Source organism: Gambusia affinis, linkage group LG11, assembly GCF_019740435.1.
Source record: "Gambusia affinis linkage group LG11, SWU_Gaff_1.0, whole genome shotgun sequence".
NCBI classification, from domain to species: Eukaryota; Metazoa; Chordata; class Actinopteri; order Cyprinodontiformes; family Poeciliidae; genus Gambusia; species Gambusia affinis.
Window position 1 is genome coordinate 15,372,173 of NC_057878.1, and position 27,234 is coordinate 15,399,406.

The 27,234-nt window shown below is 38.9% G+C and overlaps 1 protein-coding gene across 8 annotated transcripts; it reads right to left on the reverse strand.

Moving 5' to 3' along the window:
- Nucleotides 1-450: 450 nt before the first annotated feature.
- ppp1r9ala (protein phosphatase 1 regulatory subunit 9A-like A) lies at nucleotides 451-27,234 on the reverse strand. 8 transcript variants are annotated; one of them, XM_044131498.1, is made up of 20 exons: nucleotides 27,050-27,234; nucleotides 23,380-25,398; nucleotides 12,642-12,774; nucleotides 11,826-11,946; nucleotides 11,420-11,524; nucleotides 10,956-11,085; nucleotides 10,190-10,354; nucleotides 10,024-10,077; nucleotides 8,535-8,764; nucleotides 8,297-8,393; nucleotides 8,077-8,203; nucleotides 7,824-7,975; nucleotides 7,208-7,526; nucleotides 7,076-7,133; nucleotides 6,912-6,986; nucleotides 5,691-5,928; nucleotides 5,079-5,123; nucleotides 3,561-3,677; nucleotides 1,950-2,138; nucleotides 451-1,697 (listed from the first exon to the last, which is right to left on the reverse strand). In XM_044131498.1, the coding sequence occupies exons 2-20, from the start codon at nucleotides 25,246-25,248 to the stop codon at nucleotides 1,539-1,541; spliced, it is 4,383 nt and encodes a 1,460-aa protein (XP_043987433.1). In that variant the 5' UTR covers nucleotides 25,249-25,398; nucleotides 27,050-27,234; the 3' UTR covers nucleotides 451-1,538. The 8 variants fall into 8 exon arrangements, with proteins under 8 accessions (XP_043987433.1, XP_043987434.1, XP_043987432.1 ...); XM_044131499.1 differs by having other exon boundaries at nucleotides 5,691-5,892; nucleotides 11,826-11,949; XM_044131497.1 differs by having other exon boundaries at nucleotides 11,826-11,949.

A 27,234-nucleotide genomic window follows, 5' to 3' on the forward strand; every position in this document is an offset into this window, starting at 1 on the left:
TTTCTCTCTTCATGCAACCTGTTTATTTTTAAGCAATTCCGAGGCACAGTGGCGAAACCTCAAACAGCTGCTGCGCAAGTTACTCGAGAGTCTGTTTCTAGGTAACCAAAGAGTGACTTGATGCCACCCGCCGTCACAGGTTGACCGGCTAAGCCTTCCCTCTGCCTACATCCCCCAGAATTCTGTTCTGGATTGGAGTGCACTTTTGAGATATGCATGTTGCTATTGATTTATTGCCCAGCCCTACACCATCTGGTGACCACTTTTCCTAATCGGTCACTATTCGTTTCCATGAGATTTATAGGTATAGTTTACATCTCCATGGTAGCTCAAAACCATATGCCACCTGAAGAGGGCGCGTGTTGCTTTAACTGGGGGAAAGCTAACGTTTGTAGTACACTATTTAGCTGCGACATAAGAAACGAAGACAAACACAATTGAAGCCATAAGAAGTGATTATTAGTTTATTGATCCTGTATGTACCGAGATTAGCTTCTCTGAGAGTTCAGAAAACATCGTTTTCTTCTGGTCCAACATTTAATATTTTGTACAAACATGGCGCTAGACTTGAGAATAAAGGAAGCACTTCGGTTTCATGGAGAACATCCATTGTTCAGCCTTGCATTCACATGTGACACGGCTCTGGATCCACACCAGTCGTCGCCTCGGGCTCATCCTTTTGAGTATTTACAGAGCATCATGGTACCATTCAAGCCAAACAGTCCGAGTCAGGCACACAGCAGCAGCATTCACCTGGTCCCTACGTGATAAGGTTCTCATTTCTTTTCCTTTTTGACAAAAAAAAAAATAGTCTGGCTATTCTACTTAGTAGAAAAATGTAGATAGTATACAATAAAATAAGGAATTTAAGTAAAAATGCAGTTAACAGGCACATGTATAAAACTCATTTATACATTTAAAACTTTGCTGCCTCGAAGCTTAAAAGATTGATAGTGCTTTTATCTGGACTGTACAATATAATTGGGAACAGATCTCAATAATTATAGTTTCAAGATTTTTTTAGTGGTAAAGGTGTTAGAATATCTGTTTTGGTTTCTTACCAAACTTGACATCCCCTATCATTTAATTAAAATTGCTTTTAGCTGTAGTTAATGGAAACTGATAGAAAACAATAGTAATAGAAACATTCTGAATATAAACCACCACCACAGGTCCTGCAAGGAGGTTTCTGGCACATCACAGTCTCAGCATGAGAAGCTAGACCAACTCTCCAAATATCCTGTAGAGTCACAGAAGGATGGTTGTCCGTCCAAAGCGAATGAACAACTTATATTAGTTCATTCACACTATGAATGTCTCTGGACTGCAAAGAAAAAAGAAAACACCAGAAGAAAAGCTGCACAGGTAGAAAATGGTAGAAAACTCCTCGCACCTGGCCAAATGATAGAAGCCAACCGTGTTAACCACTGTGATCTCCTGAAAGGAACATCATAGAATCAAAAATACAGAAAAGTTTTTGTTGTTTTTTTTTTTCTGAACAGGGATGAAAGTCAAGGAAAGACTTAATTCAGCTCTGATCAGCAGATGGAGTCACCCTGGATCGGCAGCCTCCCACTGCGTCGGCCCTCTTTCTCTCTTTTCTCCCGCTGTTTTTCCAGCTTCTCCTGGGCCTTCCGCATGTCCTTCAGCTTCTTTTTGATAGTTGAGCGGTCACTCTGACTCGTCACACCAAGTGCCTTAGGGTGAAAAAAATGTAATCACAACACTGAGACAAACTATACAAATGTATTACCTGCATTCATTTACAGCAGGTTTAATCCTGTCAACTAATTTTCTGTTCCAAAAAGCCAGAGAAGTTATTTTACTTTGGCCACAAGGGGGCAGCAAATATGAGACCAGAGTTAAGTGATGCTGTATTTACTGGAAAATGAGTAACATTTTATTATTTCTTGGTTTTACTGAATATTTTGAAAGTGCATTTGTTCTACCTTCAGTTTGTCGCTGTCCAAGTGCAGCAGCTGCTGGCCATCGATTCCCTTTGCGGTGAATTCAGGAGTGTACTGATCCATGTTCATGCCCAATAACCAGTGACAGACCTGCTGATTGGTCCAATCGGTGACGGGCCGATTCTGCCACTGATACTCTTTCCCAACAGGGACTGGTTCATCATCCAAGGTCTGTAAAGAAAACAGATATTATAGATGGAAGTAAAAATATACCTACTGCTGATTTTAGTCCACTGTTTATTTGTCTTCACGCAAAATGTTTTAATTAATTTAAATGTATTTGAAAACCAAATCTAAAAGTTGGGCACCTGCTGGCTGTCAGCACTATTTTTGATTCCTCCTGTGGATTATGCTATTTCCATTACATAAAAGATTTTAGTAAGACAAACGTTTCCGGTCAGAAGTTTGCATACACTCATCATATACAAACTATTGTGTTCATGTTTTGCCCATAGGAACACTAACTGTTAGGCAGGTTAGACAAAACTGGTTGTTCCAACATGAAAATGAACAAATTGAAATTATTTCAATTTTTTTTTGATGAGGTACCATTTTCCGTTCAAACGTAAACCAGTTTATTGATGGTTAAATTAAAAATGTTGTACTTTCTCTGTAACTATGTATAGACTGTTTCAGTTGTATGCATAATTTTCACTTCACGTTTATCGGAGTAATTAAAAAACTTCACAGTAAATTCACATCATCCCAAACTCCTGTTTTTAAAGTTCAAGGACGCTTCCTTGAACTTTAAATGTCATATCAAAAAAAATCCAAATCAACGTACTTCTCAAGGTGATGTTGAGTTTATTTAAATTTCTGACCAAAACTTAGAATTGATCTTTAGGAGTGCACCGATTGCAGGTTTTTTTGGCCGATCCCCGATTTTTAAAAAAAGATTCAACTCGGTGCACCCCTACTGATTTTCCCCCAACTTGGCTCAGCAGTCACATGACATGGCACTATGACTATTTCTGTGAGAGTGCTGATCAATATTAACAACAGGTGAATGCAAGCAGTGTGATAGCTGAAATATGTTTCAACAGGACTTTAAGTATGTTGAGAAAGCAGAGTAAAATCTTTACCTTTCTACTGAAGGGTCAGAAATGCTGCAAAGCAAATTTTAACTTTCCTAAATCTATAAAAACAAGTAAACAACAGCATATAAAAGTTGATAAACATTGCCCAAGCTAGTACACAGAAAAACAAGCGTGCATTTCTAGAAAAGCACCCCAAAACTCTGCAGTTTTCACACTGAGCTGCAGAAACAAACTGTATCAGATTAGAAGGTGGCAGAAACATCACTAAGCAAACAGGAAAAAAACAGGACACAGCCGCGATAAAGCATAAGTATGCACCATCCAAATCATAGCCAACTTAAGAAAAAGCTAAGCCACGTGACTTGGGGCAACACAAAACGAACCGGCTTTAACACACAGACATGCAGCGCTCATATTGTCTCTGTCCATTCACGGTTTAATCTGTGCTATGAAAGGGGGCGAGGCTCAAAGGGCATGCTTGAGAATGTCCCCTTTCAGTTGCATCAGGGCGTCCCCACACAGCTTTTGTGACCGCAACAACAAGGAGAGCACTCACCTCGCTGGAAGAGAAGATTAAAGTGTGTGAGCGCCCAGACAGATTGGGTTCAGCGACTAACCCAGAGATGTCTGAACTGGGACTGGCTGGGCTAGAATCATCTATGACTGAAAAGCTCTGGAACAATGGGAAAGAAGGAACGCATTTACTAAAGCAACATCAACCAAAACACCAGTTTCTGCTTAGGACGACAGCTGAGGGAAGGGATATTTTCATGGGGATTAAAAGTAATTACAGTGGTGGTGGTTAATACTGATTACACAGCAGTCATGACTGTGACCTTAAACATGTGAGAGGAAGAAAGATCAGAGCTCCTACAAACTACAAACAATCCACCACCCAAATTACATGATGACACTAAACTAAAAAACAAAACACAACAAAAACAAACACTAACACTAACTCCAGGTATGAGGTAATGTTTTCTATTAAGGTATTTCAGCAGCAAGGATTTAATTTCAGAAATCTTTATACGTTTGACTTGTGACATTGAGCCTTGCAGAAGTACCCACGCCCCTTTAATGTCTCCGCATTTTACCCTGTTGCAACCACAAACGTTTTATGTATTTCCTTAGCATTTTATGTGAGAAGCTAACAGAACAGCCCATTATTCTAAAAATAGCAAAGTAATATATGGTTCTCAATTTGATGAATATTTGGGTTCAAACATGAACCCAAAAATGTGGATAACTTTAAGTCTTTTGGGGCCTCTTTCATGCTCTTCGCTAAATAGAACACGTGGAGAGATTTGATGTAAAAATTTAGGTTTGAACTTTGACTAGGCCATTCTCACTTTGGAACAGACTTTGCTCTAAACCATTCTACTGGCAGTGTGTTTAGGCTGCTGGTCCTGCTTGAAGGTGAACTTTCACCCAACCACTGCCTGTTCTTTAATCTGCATCCATCATCACAAACTCCAACCAGCTGTACTGCAGCTTCCCCACAGTATACTACTGCCACCTCCTTGTTTCACTCTGGGTAAGGCGTGATCAGTGTGAAGTGTGTTAGATTTTCAGCACAGTGTATAAGTAGCCTCAAAAGACATTTCGAGTTTGTGATTCGAACATGAAGAAAGAAAAAGATTAAAGGGTGTGAATACTTTTGCAAGGAGACTGCTGAGCTTGGAGGAAAGAAAACATCCAAACTGGCAGGCTGTTTGATTTAATCAAAGTGACTCAGAGTGGCAAATACATAAACTCAAATGACACACACCAAGATAGGCAGAAGTCAAACGCTTTATATTTATTTACTCATAAAACTTTTAAGAGCACTTTCCAATTAGCCATAAAGCCTAGAAAATTACCCATGGGTTGTTTGTCCTCCAACTAGCCTGAATTATTTCTTAAAGTAAATGTAAGAGGGGAAAAAAAACGGGTAAAATTACAAGTTAAAACTTTACCACATACCCACTACAAAACAAGTAGTGAATTATTCCAGGGATGTAGGACTGGATCGGTTAGTAATACACTACTGAGTGTGATTTAGAGTTGAAGGAATAATAAAACGTGTATACTGTACCAAATCTAAAGAGCGACTGAATAAGGAGGACCAGGAGAGATTTGTCTGTTTAAAGAAACATGGCCAATGGAGTCTTGTCAGAAAGCAAAGCAGTAAAGTAAGAAAACAGCAACAAAATCAGTCATTTCTTCGATAAGTGAAGCCAAAGCCTCAGCTCATGTCTTGAACTCATTAAATGGGAACTGTGGGAACAGCAGCCCACTAAAGCTTGGGTGACAGTCAGGCTTTCCACTCGGTAAATTTGCAGCATCACTGCAGATTCAGACTATAATATTTCTAATACGAACAGCTGGATGCTGTAACCATTTTCCCACAGTAACCAAGTAAAGTTGAAACATCTAATTACCGAATACACAAAATGTTATGCCTAATTTTTAATGAAGAACTGCATAGTACCATGTGATGGAAAAACACCACAGGACCCAACCAGAACAGAGTTACCACATTCTCTACAGATCCAAACATTTTGCCTAAGGAAGTCAAGAAGGAAGTTCATCATGGCTATTTGGAACAGTTTTACACACAATACTTAGACAGTGAGGGACAGGAAGAGACATTAAAAATCATTTAAATAAAATGCAATGCCAACAATTTATCTAAACAGTTGTCTACCTTAGTTTTACGATCCTGGCTTTGCTCACTGCTGGTTTCATTTGCAGCGTATGGCAGGCTGCTGTTGGACGAGGACGGCTCTCTGTCTCTGTCCCTGTCTTTGTCTCCAAACCAGGAGAAAGGCATACATGTGGGGACAGAGGTCATGGACTCTGCAGGAGACAGGTTCCCTCCAGATTCCTCTAGTAACTCTGCAGACCCCCTGGACATCAGATCAGTAGTGAGATACAGAGTTCTGCTACTCCAACATCAAAAAAAAAAAAAGACAAAAGCTACAATGTTTCTCTGCTTCAAAGCCTCAGCTATTCAGTTGCTATGGCAGCAACCCTAAAATAAATCACCCTCATGTTTGTACTGAGGTTATCACTGAAAATGTAGAAATTGCAACAGAGTGTTATACTTCAAGTGTTTATTTTTGAAACCAATAGTAAAAATAATAAAAGGTTTTGCCTACTGAAAGTCTGCTTTTTTTTTTTTTTTTTTTGCATGTATCCATCTATCAATGCAGTGAATGCATAAAGTTGATCAGATGGCCAGGTAAGAAATGAACTCAGCATCTCCAACAAACTTGGACTTGATAAAACACAGAACCACCAGCAGGACCAGGACTGGAAACTTCAGAGTCTCTCCTGCAAACTCTTGAATGGACTTGGCTTCATGGTTCTCTCAAGGCTGTGCTTATCCCAGTTGTTTATGAACCTTTTTCTAACACACTTTTTCCTTCCATTAACCCCTCACCCCCCCCAAAAATGCTTGGAAATAACACTTTCATGACATCTGATTTTGATGCACTTTGTGCGACATAAGGATGAATATTATTATATTGCACAATATTAGGAAAACATGCAATATGTGATAATGCTGGTGAAAGTAAAACTATAACTTACTATAAACAAACAAACTTTGTTAATGCCTTTCTGTTTGGGGTTCATATTCAACACAAATCTCATAATGAGTAATCTGTGAAGTCTTGCAATGTCTTGACAATCTAGCTTCTGGCCAGTGTCTGATATTGCATATTGTGTATCTCAAAGACTAGAATGTAGCATTTCTTAAAATACTGTTTTATTATTTTAATTTGACAAGAAACTACATTTAAGGTTTTTAAGAAGTAGAAGTTGACTTTTCAATGACATTTGATCAATTTGAAGGAATTTGGATGCTAGGCGTAAATTAAAAAACATCTTAACATTAAGAAAATATAGAATATTAGAGTAATACCTGCTGTCCAAAGAAGCTCTCAGGGCCTCTTTCTCTTTGTCTTTTTTCCCTTTGCCGCCTGACTTCCGAAGACCTCTGTTTTGATCATTAGGGATATTTATTAAATTTCTTTTAGAAGGTGAGATCTTGGCTACAAATGATTAGTGAATAATTCGGATACTTGCCCAAAATCTGGAAATCGCCTTTTAGGTTTTACCGCTGTAGAACACTCACTCAACTCCTCTGTAAAAAAGCAGAGATTAGCTAGAAGAAACAGCCTTTTGCTGTTGCAGACATCAAATCAGCTTCCTGTGTACCTTTGAGTTCTTTCCCTTTGCCTTTGGACTCTCTCTTCTTCACGTTGCGCATGAAACCCGAGGGAGAGTGTGGTGAGGACGTGTGTTTTGGAGTAGACAATGAAGGATTGCTGCAGCTTTCAACACTGTCCCCCAGTGACGGGGACAAAGATGGACTGCTGGACAGCTCTAATTTGCTTTTAGAAGCATCTCCGGTCTCGCCCAGATTGTCTTTCTGTCCAGGGTGGCAGACGTCGACAGGGAGTGCTGGGCTTTCCTGTGTGGACTGCCGCCTCCCGACAGATTCCTGCTCCTCCTCCTCGTCCTCTTCTTCAGTTTCCTGCAGGGATCGAGTTTATTATTTACAAGGACAATGCAAAGAAGGGGGAATAAAAGCTACTTATTTAGAAGAAATGCTCTGGTTAGCTGTGTTTCAATGTTATGCTATCGTCTTCAAACTGAGTTAGGAAAGGACTCTAGTGTTTTTCAGAACACGTCGGTATGTTTAGAGAATGATGAAAAACTCAACGGTTGATCAAATCTGCAGTCTATCCTGTAGGTTATGATAACCACACCTCCATAGTGAGCACGCTGCCCAAACGCTAAAAAAGAACAGAGGGGCTTCAGAGTTTCAGACCTGAGAATGATGAGCAGGTTCAGCCAGGCCTTCCTTCAGTTTGTTTCGAGTCGGAGCCTGGCGCCGGCTCATCTGAGCCAACCGGCATTTGGCCCTCTGAGCGCTGGAGTCCAGGCGCGTTGTTTCAGGGACCCCTTCAGTCCAGTCTTGATCTACAACGGAAAAATAAGCGGTGCTTGCTGAAGAAGGGAGTTCACCTTTACAGATTTATGTTTTTTGGGGATTTTAATCATAGCGTGCATGATGCTTATACCTAAGAGAGAGTCAACGGATTGTGAGTTGTTGATCGAGTCTTGGCTGCTGAGTCTGTCCTCGGCAGCGGAGTCCAGACCGCTCTGACTCTCCACAGCTGAAGCCCCTCTGGACTCCAGAGCAGCAATCTGTGGAGAGAAGACGTCATGGCCATGTTTATGTCAGTGACAGCAGCAGGTTAACAGGTGTAGAAGCATTCACTGTCTGACCCGGATTCTTACCCTGTTCTGCAGGCTCTCCAGCTGCTCCTTGTACCATTTGTCTTTTTCGTCCAGAGTCTTTTTCAGCTCCTCCTCTTTCTTCACAAAATCGATCTCTCTGTAGGGGATATGAAAAATGTTGCTCCAAGAAGACGTTTTTTTTATTTTTGGTTATGACATAGTGGTTTCAGCTGATTGTTACTAAAAACCACTTTTAAAAAAAATCATAATCTTAGCTGAAAAAAGAAATTAAACTCACTTTTGTTGGTAGTCTTTGATCAGTTTCTTGGCCTTGTTGTACTTCTTGTCCAGGGCTTCATACTGAGCCTGATTCTCGGCTAATTGTTCATTCACACTCTTGCACACAGCCTGGGCTTCCAGCCAGTAATTCTCCAGCTTTAGGATTTTGTCGTTGCTCTCCTCGATTTTTTGCTCCAGTGCAGATTGCCTTTCTTCCCACAAAGATTTGTCCTCCTCTGATTTCCTTAGCTGCAACGAAAACACAGTCTTGTGCCACAAGGTTTACAGAAATGCTGGTTTTCTTCTAGCTGTGACGCCAACTGTGCGTTTTAATTTAAAGCTAAATACTAAAGTAGGGGAAACGCTTCAATTACAGGTGAAACAATTATTTAAAAATACAAAGACTTTTCCATACACATTCACAGTCTAATTACTGTCTAGAGCCACTACATTCACCACCTGGCAAATATACTCATATTGCTTGAACCTGGTTGTAAAATAACATTTAGTCATTTTACAACCAAAAACCTCAATTTATTTTACTGGGATTTTATGTGATGGATTGACACAAAGTAATGAAGCTGCATGAAATATAAACACCCAGCATGAAGTACCAGAGAAGTAGCTAAGAGGTCCATGGTAAAACAGGAGGAGCTGCAGTAATCCATGATCAGTCAACAGAAAAAAAAAATAAAATCATAAGAAAACCTGTGAGCATTTTTCCACAAGTCATGCAGAGGAAGAGCAAAAAATGGAAAAAGGTCAAATGGCCAGAAGTGACCAGAGTTAAACTATTTGTGACAGAAGGTTACACCTCATATCTCCCTAACCACACCATCCCCACAATGAAATAAGATTGTGGCAGTATCATGCTACCGTTTACTAGTCAGACTTGATTGTAAGATGGGTGTAAAAGCGGGGAAATCCCACATAATCTGCTAGAGTCTGCTACAGACTTGAGAATAAAGCAGAACTTCAGCAGGACAAAGAAACTAAACATACAGCTGGAGCAACAGTGAAATGGCTTCAAATAAACATGTTAGAATAGTCCAGACAAAGTTCATCCTAACAAATGAGAATCTGTAGTAAGACCTGAAAACCCAATGTTCACAGGTATGCTTCAGAAAATCTCACTGACATTGAGCTATTTTGCAAAATTGACAATAATAGTGGTATATGTAAAGCTAGAAGAAGCACAATATCAAAAATATGCAGCTTTAATAGGAGCAAAATGTGTTTCTACAAAGTATTGACTTATCGAAGAATGCTGCACTTATTTTTCATAAAAACAATAGAAATCGTGAACAGTTGTCCTTCCACTTCACAACTATGTTCTTCTTTGTGTTGGTCCATCACATAAAACCCAAATGACATATACTGAAGTTTGTGGCTGCCACAAAATTTATAATGGTTCAGAGTGTGACTACTTTTGCAAGGCCTTGCATTTGTTGCAATATTTGCAATGTGTATAATTTTAAACGAGATATGTATATTTTTTCTTATCCTACCTTTTCCTGCAGTTGATTTACTTCGGCTGTAGCAACACTGTGCTTCAGTTGCAGCTATGGATAGGATATGATTAAAATGAGATAGTTTGTTCCATCTAATAAATCAGATATGGTATCAACAAGAAGAAGTTGAAACATTTATGAACAGAGAAGAGATTGGGAGTACCTCTTTGAACTTGAAGGCCATCTGAGAGCTGTTCATGTCGGTCGGCATGAACAAGGCCTCTGAGTCCGGCAGCTCCAACACCTCCACGTTTCTCCCTGGAGAGAAATTGGACCCAAGAATTCTTTCTTCAATGACGTCGTCGTCCTCGTCCTCATACCTCTCCTCCTGAAAGATATCAGTGACTGTGAGCTCAAACACACCCTGATGATCTCATACACATTGAACATTGGTACAGCAATACTTCCAGGGTTTACCCCTTGCCTGAAGGAAACAACATTGAATAATTCCACAGGAGTCACTTCAGGGGCTTGGCTAAGCATGTTCGTGGCAATAAAGGCAAATATGAGCAACCCACTCAATAGATAAAGACTATGACCACACTCTTTGCACAGTCACACACCTTTGTGAGCTTGTCTTTTTCTGCTCTAAAAAAGCCTGTTTAATCCCTGGACAGTCTCAATGCTGCAACATTAGACTGCTGTGGTGACCTGAACTTCAGAAAACAAATATTTCCCAACTCTGACGGACGGATGGCAGCTGAATGAACATTTTCCAACAGAAGAGTTGTGACACACGGCTTACTCGTAGCCAGCTGCTAATTTCCTGGATGATCCAGGGGGGATTGGTGTGGGAGCGGTAAAATAGCTAATGCTGTGCAAATGTGATTACTGAATTATCATAATTACAGGATTTACTGTTGTAAACATTTTCGGTTGATACAAAGCACTAAATGACCAGCTTAAGGGTCACTGTGAAGCTGACCTACCTCCTCTGTAGAGTGGTCATAAGGGTCGTCCAGGTGTTGCTGCTGCTGGTTCCTCTCCTGCTCCAGTGTCTCACTAATGAGGCGAGCCACCTCACTCTGAGTTCCCGGCTTCTCTCGACCAATCAGAAACCTGTTTTTTTTATAGGAACAAGCATACTGTACACAATGTAGTATTTCACATGTTGCTTTGGATACCCTACTACACAGCTTTTTGTGTCTTTGACACTAAAGTATGCAAACGAGAAATGTGTTTTTGAACTCGCTTTGCAGTACAGGGGAGTTAAATTTGCCTATAAATCATTACCATACTACAGTGAACCTTGGCCTCCTGTCTAAACGCTCACGGAAGAAAAGTTTCTCAACCAGCTTATTTAATTACAGCGGGATAACAGCAGCACAGTTTGGCTGCCAGCTGGATATTTAGATTGAGGTTGTTCTGAGGGCAGAGGAGGAGTTAAACTGACCTCACTGTGCCTTTGGTGTTCTTCAGGACAGTTGCAGCAAACAGCTGGGTTACTCCCACCAGACTGGTCCCATCAACCTCTACTATCTGGTCATTCACCTGTATCCTACAGGAAGAAGAAGTTAAATCTGTGAGGAGGATTTTAGAGCACGTCATTCTTGTAGGGTTTTGCACAGAGCTTCAACATGAAACCGAATACATTAAATGTGCTTCAAAAGACAGGATTAAACAACTATTTTCTCTTACTTTATTTTGAGACAGCTTATAATAATGAGAGTTGTTTTTTTTTTCATGTCTCTTATGTTAAACATGGAAACATTTTTCACCGTATTATAATTCAGATAATGGGGAAAAAAAAGAGGGAAGAATGTATTGTGACGGGTCTAACTACCGCAGAAGAAACTCACCGTCCATCTTTCTCAGTTGCTCCGTTCTCAGTTACAGTTTTCACAAAAATGCCGAGTTTCTCCAAACCCTGGTCAGCTCCCACTCCCATTCCTATGATACTGATCCCGAGCCCATTGTCTCCTGCTGGAAGACCAAAAAAATTGATGTAGAAGGACAGACAGGAAGAATAGACAAATAAGCTGCATTAGACAGTTTTATTAAAAATTGAAAATGCCTAACATTTGGCTTAAGGTAAAATAAACCTGCAGTTTTAACTCTTGGTTATTAAAGCATGCTAAAAATGACATAAATTATATAGAGGGATGAAGACTTAATGGTGGATATTTGTCTTTAAAACAGAGTCACAGAAAAGACAGAAATATGAAGCTAATAAAAAGGAAAACATTTTTTCCTGTTATATGGAGATATGTTTGTGTTTAATTCATGCGCCAAATCGCTGACGTAGCTCTGTTGTTTCCTTTTGGGTTTTCAACCTCTCCGTTATGGGGCATTTAAAAAATACTGGGAGGCTTTAGTTGAGGGTCAAAGTTACAACCTGCAGGGAAGGATCTCAGGGAATGGTGTTTTAGTAACGGTATCCAAACTAACAGCTGATACCAGATGCTAAGATCTGCTTAAACTCTCTAATTATTAATTGTACGGTCTTGTTTTTAAAATACTTGTAATTCTATGTCCTACAGCAGCTGCTCTCCTCTGCGGTGAGAATGACGTTGCCTTAGGTGGAAGGTTGGAGAACAATCTGAATGTCTCTTTTCTTACATGTTCCTCCTGAATTAACTTGCTTAATACACGAAAAATGTCCTTTTGTGACTCACCCTTTTGGATTTCCACAGGAAACACGTCCATTTTCTCCACTCTCTTTTCCAGCTCATATTCTGCAGATGCTGCAATAGGGTCCACATCATCATTGCGCCGGTCGTAATCCTCATTGGAGAAAGTGCTGAAGACCTGTGCAAAATATTAAAATAGGTTATTTGGATGGTTTCAATTTTTAAACATCCCTTTTCCAGTGAAGCTAGGAGGATGCATTGCTTCTTTGTTTTGTTTTTTTTCTTAAGAATGGTGTGATTACACTCACAATTTAAGCTCTTATAGAGGAATGAGCTACTTTACTTTAACACTTGCTGATAGATGGATAATGATTTTGGACCACCAACACTGAAATCCCCTCTCCTTTTTGTTTTCCCAACATATATAGATGCCTAATTTTTACTCATCTGTCTGTGGAGACCACCTGCTTCACATATTTGGCAGATGTAATGACACTAAAGCATGAAAAGAATTCCCTAACGATATGCTGCAGAGATGTCAGGAGTTGTGAAATTTGCAGGCGGGTTTCTCAAAGCGTTGGATGCATCTCAAAAAGACTTTTCTGGTTGCAATTACAAAGAACAGACATGCAGCAGTGATGGTCATGAGGTACTGTGGAAAGTGGGGCACAGCTGTGGAGAGGTAATCAAGTAAAGATGTATGACAAATATTCCTCTCAGTGAAGAGAAACTGAAAAAGAAAAAAAACATATATTTTGATGAGAATTAGATTCCTAAAGATTGTTTATTGTAAACAAAACATTTATCCAAGTCACAGTGATTGGGATAAGACCAAACTGTTCCTGCATTCAAAGTCTCAGAAGTCTGTCTGCTGAGTCTGCTCTCATCCCAGTTCTGATCCTGCAGAATCACATAGTTTCTGCACATGTTCTATGCACTTGAAGGGCAAAGGGGCTTGCAAAGGAAAATCACACAGTTTTTAACATAAACCTGTTTGGCAACGTTGATTTGTCCGAGTGCTACAGAAGCCACAGCTTAAACATATAATCCTGTTGCATTTTAGATTCATTCCTCAGACACCCAGCAGAAGCTGAGCTAAATAAAGTATCTAATCCTTCCTGGACGTCAGACCACAATGAAAACGCAAACAATGGCGAAATGACCTTCAAACAAGAGAACAATCACAAGCATGTTTCCAGGTCCACAAAGGCCTGGTTTCAGAAGATGTCCTGGAACAAACTAGGGTGGCCATCACAGTCATCCGAAATCTCTGGTAGGATTTGAAAAGCACACATGCAACACTCAGGTGGGATGCTGGCGTCTGACCGATTAATCATGTTTGCAACAGGTCACAAAAGCAAAAAGGTTACTCCTACTAGGTACTGAAGATGCTTGTCATGAAGGATTTGAGTTATTTTAGGAAAGCAATACTTTAAAATGTCAGCTTGTGTTTAATTTGAACAGATTACCAATCAAATTAGTTGCTATAAGCCATTTAAAAATGATCCTTGTTTGAGTTGCTTCTTGCAAACATCTGTTAGTTCGGATACATTGCCAATAGACTTGATTTCCGATGACGCCTTAAGCAAATTTAGCAACTAATGTATAAAATAAAATACAAAAATGAATTTGGACAACAATTATACACCATTATACAAAAATGGTTTGGAGCTATCCAATTTTTTTATTGACATTTTATAGCTGTAGGTAACTATAAAATGAATGTAGGAATAAACAATGTGATCCATTAGAGCAAGCAAGTTGAAGCACATAAGTATTAACAGTTAAACCTTATTGTCCTCATAATTTACTCAAAAAAAGGTTTATGTTTCTTTACCTAGAGAAAATAAAGTTGTTTTTTTAGTTCCATTGTTGATTATAGTAAAGAAAAAAGGGCATAAAACCACCAGATTAGAATTTCTATTTAAAAAAAATCAGTTTAATTTGTGCCAATTAAAAATAGCGTCACATTTCTGTTCAATAAATTATAGAGGAATTATCTAATGGCCAAGAATGCCAAAAAAAAAAAAAAAACAGAAACCCATTCAGAATGTTTCATTTGAACTCTGGAGTGTAAAAAACATTTTTTTTTTTATAAGAAACAAGACAGGAGTTAATTAAATTAAACACAGAGCATGTGATCCGTTGATAAGAAAGCAGATTAGTTTAACAGACTCCATGAGGAGCTTATGCCTCGTTATAAGGGTGAACCAACATAGGACCGTCAATAAAAACCTTCAGTTTAGAGTATTACTATTATTTATCTGGGTGACGTCATGATGATTCTGTCACAAAAACATCACAAGCATGTTGATAATTGGCTGCAATGTTTGTACGGGAAATTGGCAGCTCTCAGTAAATAGACGACGTAAAAACAAACCGAGGAGCTTAATCTTTTGAATTTTTTAGGGTTCATTTTAAAATCTAAATGACCTGAAAGTATTTAAAGTATAGAAATGTTTATACTGATTTAGCCTGCTTATGTTTTAGTTCTTAAGATGTTGCACAACAGATTTGCTCAGAGAATGCAACTGTAAACTAGAAATGTTTCCTACCAAAGAGATCAGATTTCCATAATGCATATTTAGCTTTCAAATACTTGCAGGTTAAAAATTTTTGGATTAGATTAGCAACACCCAATGAGCACAAAAAATAAATAAAAAAATTACATTATAGAATAAACCGCTAATTATCTTAAGCACCGATACTCCGAGGAGCAGAACCCAGGGATCTTTTCTGAACCGGTTCTATACAGAAGCCCCATCGCTTCTGGTGACACCAACAAAAGCTGGAGTCCAGTAATCTGTTCTGTCTTAATGGACTTGTTCACGTGTTTCAAATGTGCCACTGGTTTGAGAAGATGCACAGCACTGAAATGAAATACCTAATACCTGCTGGGTTTGTACAAAAAAAATCTGAATATGGGATCTTCTAACAATCTTCTTGTTCTTTGATTTGATTTGAAAAACACTCAACAAAAAACAAACATTCAAAAATCAAAATTTACTTTGCTGCCAATGTAACTCGTGTTTTCTCCCTTGCCTAAATAAACCAAATGCATAAATAAACTTTCTAATATGTTCTATAAAAGAAGTTTTTGCCTCTTTACAAATTTCTTCTGTTTTTAGAGTTGTCATTTGTTTAATTCCTCAGATAAAAGAAATTGTTATATACAAGACAGATTTAAATACAAAACATTTTTAGGATGTCATTATGACAAAATTATGATGATAGAATACAAACAGCTGAGGAATCTGCCACAAGGTTAAAAACTACTTTACTGTGGGAAAGAAAGGCTGCAGCAGTAGAGAAATTAATGAAAATAAATAAATAAATAAATAAATAAAAATCACTCATCCTCTTTCAGTTTCCCTACTATGTAGACATTGGATGCAGCCCAAAGCAGTGCAGACAGTAAATTTCCAGAATAACTCACCAAGCTCTATATTTGAATTGGCACAGAAAGTCATTGTAACAATTTTATACTGAATAGTAGACACAGGCATGAAGGCATGAATGTTAGTTGAATACAACACTGCATGTGCTGGATGAATTTTGCACTCATTTCAAAAATTAAAACGTACATAGCAGCCCACAGTCTGTATTTTAGGCTGATGCCATTTACTGGATTCCATGTTTAACTGAGATTTAACAAACAAATTTATAGTATTGACTTTTAATTGGTTTAAAAGCAACCAACAAAGGGCAAAACACATTTGTTTCATCTGATTTTCACTGCATTTAAGTTATTCACGTTGACCTTCGACACTTAAAAGCAACTCTAATGACAAAAGCTGTAAAGTTTCACATTAGCATCCTAAGAACTAAATCAGGCAGAAATATAAGATTTAGTTTAGACTTTGTAATTAAGAGCTGAACATGTAAAAGCTTATAATGCTGATAACACCAGTGCATCTAGTCATTAGCGTTAGCTTTTAGCAGTTTGACTTTTACCCTCATCTTCTCTTGATTAGTTAGGACTGGCTTTCCTGCTGCCACAAAATCCTAAAACATCTTTTTGAAAAAAAAAAAAAAAAAAAAAAAAAAAAGAAGTTCTTTGCTGAAACCTGATCACACAATCACAACCTTGTTGGTAAGACAGACAGAAAATCAATCACACGTTCACTGGCTTTTTCCAGCTACAAATGTCCTTAAACAAGCGACATGTTCTACAGTCTTAATAGCCTGTGCCGACTCTGTATGTTTTAACGCACAGACACATCCATGCCCACACCCAAAATGAAACTGTTTCCATCTCTCCTCCAATTCCCCCTCATACTACAGAACACCAAAATGGGAAATGAGTCAGCAGCTGTGAGGAAAGGCAAACCAGAGAAAACCTATTGCCAGTGCAAAAAAAAAAAACAACAAAAAAAACAAAACAAAGGCTGTCCACTGGATTGGGGAGCATGTAATGTAAACTGAACCACCAAAAGACAACAAATTAAAACCTGCTGTGAGGGTGAGCTGGAGCAGGGGTGGCAGCCAGGAGGGATCACCGCATAGCCAGAGAGGGGAAAAGAACTGGAGTCTGGTTGAGATCCTGGATAAATACCAGGAAAAGGAGCATTTTATATCTCTAGTACTTCCTGTGCACATGCCTCTAAAATGTTAAAGACTTGACTGAGTTCACAATGATTTACTGACAAAGTTGGAGATTGTTTCAGGAAGCAGGTACACAAACAAGAGATAATAGTGAAAGGCTTTCTATTTGTTTGAGCTTTTTTTTTTTTTTTTTAAACAGAAAAAACTTATCTTGAGACAAGACTTGCTCTGTCTGCTGCGCTCCAATTTATCCATGAAGCCCATTCAGCATGATTGCAAATGAGTCTAAATATAAATAAACTGTGCAAAGAAATACCAAGTATCTCAAATGACCGAATTGTTAACAAAGACATTGTTGTTAGTTCTGAATAATGCCGTGGTTCACAGGTGCAAACACGTAGAAAATGACGACACATTTAGGTGAAACGCAATACAAACTCCAAAAAAAAAAAAAAAAGAATAATAATAAAAAAAGAATTGCAACAGAAGCACACTGCAAACAGAAATGCTGCAACCACAGAAAATAGCGAGGAAACCTACAATGTTGCCCAACTCCAGCAGACACTGGGCTAGAAGCGGGATTTGTCCTGGACAGGTTGCCAGTCCACTGTGTTTGTGGGAAACACAAAGACACACAGGACAGATAACATGCACACACACACACACTCACACCAGGGTACCAATTAATCTAAAAAAAAATCACGTTTTTGTACACCAGAAGGAAGGCAGACTACCGATAGAGAACCAACATTCACAGGGGTCTTTCTGCAAACTCTATGCAGACAGACTTCTGACTCAGATTTGAAAATTGAAGGTATGTTTTCCAAAATGCCTAATAACTCCATCTCCTCTACTGTCAGGCATCAATTTTGCAAAGCTTGTGCATCGTAGTTTTCTACAACTGTTCCTGTTCAATAACGCCAACGAAGACTTTTTATGGACGTAATGACACAGCACCAGTTTTTGTGAATGCACTGCAAACGTGCCGACTGAGGCAATATTTCCTCATCTCAACAGGTTCACCGAAAGAAAAAACAACAGGGGAAGAGCAGTCAAAGAAAACCAATGACAATGCATGCAATAAAGAGTGCATGTGTGTGTGTGTCTGTAAAGGGGTTAAATTCAGACAGTGACAAATTTTTCAGTTGTATAAATTAGGCTTCTTTTTTAACCGTCAAGTGAAACAAAACCACAGAGTTCACATTTGCAAATAGGATCAAATTTCCAAAGTACTGGAGCACACGAACAGGTTTAACAGGTTTGTCCAAAAATGGCCGACAAAAAGCTATTTTTGTCCTTGCAAAAGCTGCTAAAGCTCTCAACAGTAAATCTGTTGTTTCAGTAGGAAGTGGTTAGAGGTTAATAATCAAAGACATTTTCAAAGTATTTACCGTCAGCTCTAACCTCGCGACATACAGGGTTAATAAACAGCATTGGTCTGCCTGCATTAGTATTCTGCTCTCTCTTGTCACCCACCAGCCCAGGTGGCTGAAGGGAAGTCAGATCTGCTTTGAGACATTTTGGCAACGAAAACAAAACCATGACAGCAAAGCGGTCATTTAGCTGCAGATGGAAGCTGTTATTTTTGTGTGGTTTTGATACAGATTGGCATTGATAGTGTTAGAACAAGATTTAAAGCACATTTGAAAATGACTCGCTCACCAAAATATTAATCCGAGCATTTTGCAAAGGCAACAAAGTAAAACATGTCTGAAAACTTTGTTCTTTCTGAAACAGGCGAATGATCCACAAGTCAGATTACAGACAAAAATGCAGGTGCACAGGAAGTAAATCAGATTACAGAAGGTGCATGCTTCCTGCATGAGCAAAACAAACATTGGAATGAGTAAAAGATAAACAAATAATGCAATGAACTAAATTCCTGAACCACACCTTCTTCTAGTGAACACAGAAGGTGGTTGCTTAACTGAACCACGGTTGGGGCATCCTGTTCTTTTGTAGGGGGTGGGGCAAAGGCACCACGAGCAAATATTAGTTTTGACCTGTGAACTTTATTCTCGACTACCATTTTAAGTGTCTTTCTGTTCAATATGAAACAAATACTACGACAACCTGTTTAGATATACAACACAGCATGCTCTAAAAAGGACTGCGCTCTTTGTCCTCCAAACAGGACACACCTACAACATGGCACACTTCACATTTTATTACTTCTGACTTTTTTTAGATACTAGAACACACAGAGAAACACTCAGCTCCAGATAATATTTGTAAAAAGACAGATTACAACCATTCAAGCTCATTTCAATTCTAATACGACCATATAGATCTCATGCATTCCTGAAATGTTTTAAGTTATTCTGAGGGATGACATGACGGAGGTAAATGTCTGTAACATTTGCTGTGGCCCTGGTGGTATTCATTCAAAGGAATGACTTGGAAGACATTGCTTTCTCACCTTCATGACTTCTTGTGGAGTTGTTAAGTGCTGCAACTGCTTAAGAAAAAAATCCCTCCAAGAAATAGGTCTGATCATGAACATCATCAATTAATCTCCAGAAGTAAATATTGCCTTTGCCCTTTACCATTGTGCTTTATATAAGCCTGTTACATTATTCCAACTTGTTAAGTTTATTTCTGCAGATTAAACCAGATTTATTAACAGGTCTAAGGCCCTTAGCTCCCCTGCTGCACTCATCCATTTAAGACTGGGGATATTAAATGATTTAAGAAATCACAACCAGAAAGTTAAAGATGAACTGGGGAAGTAAGGGACCACTGTTGGCAAATGTGACATATATAATCTTTTTCCCCATTAGGTTTTGGTTAATGTTGAATCATTAACACTTAAAATTAACCAAGAAACCTGAGGCTTCTGTTGTTTTAAATAATGCTCTGGGTTCTTCAGTGACCTTCTGGATGAATCATATTAAAGAAATTAAAAGGTCATTTTCACCAATGCCTCTGTGGGTAGCAGTCACTATAGTTTGCTGGAATACACACATCTTACAAAATGGCTTTGTAACCCTATCCAGACAGATAGAGGCCAATAACTGTTTATAATATGTTGGGTACGACATTTTTCTTCGCCTAATAAAAACTGGTGATGCCCATATTGTATTTTCATTTGTCATCTCCGTCTGACATTAAAATTTGTTGATAATCTGAAACATTTAAGCATGACAAAAAGAAACCAATTTTCTTTTATGGCAGCGGGTATTTTCTGCTTTTCTGTGATCTGCTACACATGTGGAGCTGCAGACGTTAGCTTCATATGGCAGTAGTTACTCTGTTTCTGTCCTTGAAGCTGTCTTCATCCAAGCTTTTCTTTTTTAGCCCAGATAAGGCTGTTGCATGTTGAAAGTGACTCCCTCCTTTCCTTCACAAAGAGGATCTTTCTTCCACACAGGACATCTCATCTGTCAGAAAGACCTAGGATACTAAGGGATCCAATTCTAATGTGAACAACAAGCACAAAGCACTTCTTCTCTCCTGGTCAGCTAAAGCTCCAATGAATCCAATTCCAGTGCCAACTTATCTAGTAGAATGTACTGTTAGTGGAAAGCTAGTCAGGCTACAGGTAGAGATGTAAACAGAGCAATACCTGCGATACCTTTCGCCACCACTTCTTGAGAGAACAGTTGAACCCAAACCTGGCACATATTTAGGACTGAAGTTTGTATTTAAAGTCTTCACAAGGTTTCCTCTCTTACAAGCTACCAAAAGAGCAATATCTCACATCATTTTAAATGTAAGTACAGATTACAAATGAATTTCTTAATCTGTCACGCTGCATTATAGGTTCACCACTGCCCCTCGAGCAAATTAGGATTTCTTAAAGCAATTAGATTTGGTATCAACATATTTACTGCAGTACCAAAAATACTACTGCAATGGCAGAAAATGCATGAGCTCAATAGGAGTTTCCAGATTTATGTGCAAATGTCAGAGACAAATGTTTGAAAGCCATATGTGTCTTTATCAGCCTCCTACCTTACTTTCCCGTCATTTTCTATGAGCTTTAGCATCTCAGCCACCAACAAATATATAAAGTGTTTATTAAGGGCAGTTAGAGACCATACAACTGGCTAAATATATTGTTGGCAAGCAGATCCTAAATCTCTGGCACTTGAAAAATTATGTCCAACCAAGTCATGCTTCCAATTCATCCTTTGCAATACAGAAAACGTTGAAACAGTCGTGTTTCAATTTATTATGCAGCTTTAGTACCTAAAATTAAAAAAGAGCCACTGTTTAGCTTGTTGTTCTAGTATGAGACTGGAAGGATAGGTTTTTAAATGTCCCAGTTTAATTTAAGTCACATACAGTCACAGTCTGTTTTTGTCTTCACTCTGGGTCATCTTCTGGTTCTCTCCCCCAGGACCCCCTGATGGTTGGGATGGAAATTGGGAGGGGAATCCACACCCTGTGATAACACCAAATTTTGAAGGCCTGAATAAACATGGAAAACCGTGCTGGGGTACAAGGGAGTGTTGTTTTGTTTGCTTGTGTTATCTTAAGGTTGGACAGATATTGCAGTCTTGTAAAACCAAACAAAAATTATATGTATAAAAATTTTAACTTGAAGTTTGTATTCATCCAAAGCGTTTATCACATCCATTTTCAAAACACAAGGCATTTCTTGTGTTCACTCCATCAGTGGAACAAATATATCTTCTTTAAACACACAGCAACCTTCTATAGAGCAGTCATGCAGGTTATCAGATGTAATTAAAGTCTTTGAGGGGTTAATAGTGTGATTAAGGTCAATTAAGTTCCACATAATTCAACTACAATCAGTATGCTTCACTTTCATTCATTTAATTTATCCTTAAGATTAGGTAACCAAGAAATGACATTTACATAACAGTGTCCAGTAAAACATTTACTGTGTCGCATGCTCTATTGTCACACGTCACACATGTCCTAAGCCATATCCAGTGATATGGCTTAGGACAGGAATGTTAGAGACTAGAGACTCTAAAAACAGTCCAATATTTTATATTTGAAAAACATGTAATTAAAGAATCATTGTTGAACAGTGTGAAGAAGATGTTTGCTGCAGTAAATCCACACAACTTCAATTCTGGACTTTTCCTTTCCCTCAAAATGAAGTTTCTGTCACCTGAAAGCTTTGCCATCTGTCTCTAATCTGAATCAGGTTTAGGAATCAAAGGTAGGAAAAAATCTATCCAACTGGTCAAATATTTATCAGGATGCAGAGCGTGACACCTGGCACTTAAAATATAACTGGCTACCAGGTACTGCATCCAAGTAGTTCTTTGTGTCTGCAATTATACAAACACTGATTTTGCAATTGAATACTTGCTCCAACTCTAATGGGGTCATAGCTAATAGCTCTCTTCTATGTGAATAAGTCCCACCCTATGTGGGAGAAATTTAAAAAAAAATACAGTGAAGTAGTGCTTAAGCATTTCACAAAAGAGGTCTGATAATTGCAGCACACCATTTACAGCATATTGTGAAGATGTACAGCTTATTCAAACTGATTGTTTTCAGTCATCAATACTACACTAATTCAAACCAGCAGCACCAACAAATGAAAACAAGGCAGCGTAAATTCTGACAGAAAGCAATTTGTGCTACAAATATGCACAGATTCCTTGTAGCCCCTTGAACAATTACAATTTTCTGTCACGTCATATGAAAATTTTCCTTAAACAACTATGAAGTCACACAAAGGCACCTAGTCCACTAAAAATGTTTCAATAAAAATCTTCAAGGTAACCTTGCATGACTGGAAAAACATTGACTCAGAGCACTCACTCAGAAGTGGCAGAGATTTTCTACAATACAGCATAACGTTTCATACGAAACCCTGACTGCAACTTTTGTAGGCTATAGTCCTGGTTTCACAGGAACTTTGCAAAGTCAACACTATTTCCAAAAATACCGTTACTACTACATTGGCCTACTCTCCAAACTCCTGTCACAGCTCTCATGAGATTAAGGAGGTAGGCTGTCAAACCACACGCCTTCCCGTTCAACAACATTAAATAAACGATTTTATTTTTCTTAACAGTCATAGTTAAGAAAAATAGTCTTATCTGATGATAGATTTCTGCGGAGTGATGCGAGCATAGCAGACAAAAGCATTCATTTTCAGCCTCTGCTAACTTGTTCTGTGTCTACAGGGAACACCAGGTCAGACACCAGTGCTGAGTCAGTGAGACAGTGGCTTATGACGAAAGTACTGTACAACATATTTTACATTTGAGCTGAATAACAATGCTTTACATGTAAACAACACACTTACCAAAATGGGATCAGTGGAGAACCTAATTTTCCTTTTTGGGGGAGTGTCATCCTCATCTGACAGACCAACAACTTCATAACACTCATCATAATTCCCATAGATTTGATCATCCTCATCCTCCTCCTCCTCGTCTTCTTCCTCCTTCTCCTCCTCCTCTTCCCTGATGACCTGGTCTACATCTCTATCATCCACAAATGCTGCATTCTCTATCCCATACACCACTGGAGAGACTCTATCCAGAATGTTCTCCTCCACTTGCTTCTCTAGTGAATCCTCCTCCTCTTCCTCCTCCTCCGCTGCTTCATCATCTTCATTAGTGTCCTGACTCACGGCTAAGTTATCCTCCTTTTTCTCTAAACCAAATCTCTTGTCATCTGCTGGGACTCTACCTTCATATACAGTGTCTGCCCCCCTTTGTGCTTCTTCTATAGACTCTTGTGACGAGGTTTGATGAGGAGAATTGAAGTTTTGTTCTGATGGAAAGCTTCTTTGTGGGTCTTCACAGAATTCGTCTTTCTGCTTATCTTCAGTGATTTCATCCTCCTCACTGTCCGAGGACTCGTTCTGTACCACCACCAGTTCAGCCCGCACTGTGCTTCCCCCTCTGGAGTCAGGTGATGAAGCCTTGCTTTGTGGCTTGGGCCCTGTAGGGCTGAGAGCTGGGCCATCGTTACTCTTGGGGTTTTCTGGGTGTTTATTCCGATCTGCATTTAGAAATCCACCAGCTGACGGCAAAGGCTGTTTCCCATCCCTTGGGGGTGAGCTCGATGGTTTAGCACTAACAGATGTCCTACTAAATCTATCAACTGCTGGTGAGGGGTACTTGTAGCTGTGGCTAACTGAGGTCGTTTGCTCTGGTGAGCAAAGTTTTGGAGTAGAATCTGCTGCCAAAGATACATCACCACTAGCTGGTAATGTCGGTTTAGTTCCCAAATTTGACCCCCAAGATCCAGATTTGCCATCTTTATTTTTGATCTGGACATTATTAACAAATGAAGAGTCGGTGACTTCTTTGACAGGAGAAGTAGCTTTGTGTGAGACGTCCTTGGACACAACGGTAGGCTGTATGTGTTGAGTGGTGCTGTGTTGTTTAGCAGATGTCACTCCTTCTTTCCCAGTAGATGTGTTGTTATCGTCTGAGTCATTCTCAACTATATAATTTTCCAACCTCTTTGACAAAGGCCCTGCATTCAGTGACACTCTAGACACATGCCTTTTTTCACCATCAGCTGTCTCATCTGAGCAACTTTTAGCTGCCGATGTGGGCGTTTGCTCCAATTTGCCAGGACTCTCTTTACATCCAGACGCTCTCCTTGGGTTTTTCTCTTCATCTGAAGCACTTCCCAGGGATAGACGATTAACCACTCTATTTGGGGACTGTTTTTCAGCTGCTGGCTGCTCCTTGGCGCCTCTTTCAAAGAGTTTTCTGGTCACAGAAAACTTTTCCGCCAGAGCCACTTTGTCGATCTCAACATCTTCCCCCTTGGGTGTTTTATCTAAACTGTGGGATTCGGGGCTTGAAGCGCTGTTTAAATTACCTCTGTGAGCGTTCACTGGAAACTGCAACTTCGTTGGGGAAACAGGGGGGGCGTCAGACTTTAAAGTTTGTTTGACTTCTTGCGGCTCTGGTTGCTGTCCATCCATTTGTAGAAATATGTTCTTGATCTTATTCACTCTGGTTCCAAAAGGCCTTCCCCTAGACTCGTCCCGGGTTTCACTTGATCCGTTTGCAAATGTTTTTGAGGCATCCTCGGACTTTGGCCCATCAAATGAGCACTTGATGGCGTGGAAGTCAGACTTGTATGCATTTCTGTGAGGGGACGCACTTCTCAGGCTCCTCTCCCCTCCTTTGTTTTCTGTTTTGATCATCGTGGTTGTTTATCACTGCAGCTTTACTCTAAAACAAATCAGGTTTGCAAATGTTTTGATGGAGAACTACAATCTGAGTTTAGGCAACCATTTCCATGGGTCCGGCAGAGATTTTCTGGAGCACTGTCCTCTCAATTCAAGCGAAGTCATCTAAAGAAAAGAAAAGTAACGTTTTAATTAATTAACAGACACAAAACGGAATTAAACAACAATTTCAAAAATGACAATAATTTAACTCATTTAATTTAACAAATAATTTAGTTCATTTAAAAAAATGTAAATCAGCATATTATTTCTTATTCATTTATTTAATTTATGAACTTTCAGCCACAAATAGAGCTACTAACTGTCCATTAATATTTGGAATAGCTATCTTAAAAAATGAGAGGCGCTATAGCGCATAAAATTGATACAGAATGGATCTTCTGTATTCTGTTTTTTAAGAGTCAAAAAAGGGTACAGAAAACCATTACTGATGACAAGAAATTTGAAACAGAGGTTAGATTGATGAGAGAAAAACAATTGTTTTTTCATCGAAACTACAATCAGATACCAAAATATGAGCCAAGTGTTTTGGAATTTGCCACCAATTAGTAATTTTAGCTCTTAACATCTATTTCCACACGGGAGGAAATGAGTTTTATTTAGTAAAACAAAATTTGTTTGTAACTAAATTCATGAAAAATAAAAATTCAAGCATATTAGAAACGATAAATATAATTGTTGTTGAGCTCAAATGTCTAAAAAGGGTGTATATCTGAAGATGCTGCTCATTTTGTCGACATATAGTTCTAGTTAACTTGTGATTAATCACAATAAATTACATACCAAATTCTTAACCCAATGAAAAATTTTAATAGAGTCCCGTACTACGTTTAGAAAATGGAATAAGATATGAAGTTTGGGAACTCAAGCTTTTCCCATAAATCAAAATATCTCATTCAGGTTATTTGGAAGTGTTTATTTTAGGAGATGAAAACAAATAAAGCACAACAGTTAATTAATTACTTCTTATTTCATCTGAGCATGAACAAAAAGATTTACTTAAAGAAACATCTAAATATCACCGGGCTTGGTGGTAAAGTTTGCTGCTAAGAGTGACGTCAGTGTATTTTGATCCATGTTCAGTTTTTGCTTTTACTATTCTTACCCAGACCTGGAAAACTATAAAATCTAATTTAATGTTCAACAGAGTTCAGAAGAAAGACTGTAAAGTCGTAATCCAACTAAATTTATATGCTTTTTTTTAAGTCCTTGTGCTCTGTTTATCTTTAAAAAAGAAATAAAGTTACGTTAAACTTGTGCTTTCCTTAATATAGTTGTTAACCGCGAAAGGTGGTGGGAGGTCGTTCCTTAGTACAACCCTGGGAACACTAGTAATGACATAAAAACACATTTTAGACGGAAATCAGAAAGGTTCAGGTGCAACCTAACATTGATTTTAAGGTTAGCTCGCGTGCACAACCGTTTGAGTGGATCGGAATAGTTGTTTGACTACTAGCTTGAGCTAAACTTTAGCCAAACTACTCAGGCTCGAAAGTAACTTAAAAAGAACCATTTGCGGTACTTAAATCGGTAGGTTAACCTGTGTTGGTACCACTGGCAACTCCACCCACAGATAAAGAGCGACACAAAGTTCAACTCAGTCTAGCGACACTTTAATAAAGCCCGAACGTTAGTACCTCAGCTTCAAACAATTGATTGTTGCGTTTCAAGTACGAGTCGTTGAAGTAGTTCGCACCGGTCAAACACGGTTTGCTGTGAAAACAAAACGTAAACAACAACTTTCCCGGCCTCTCACCTAGTTGCGTTACAGAGTTAGAAGCCGAAGAGCTCGTCCGAGATTCCAGTTTTGCTCCGGTATCAAACTTGTTCCTTCTCGATCTCCGCCATCATTCCCCGCTCCAGCGGCGTTTCCCTGCCTCCTCTCTTTGCACTTCCAGACCTGTGTGTGCCGCGAGCTGCGCGCGCAGTCAGCCACTTCCA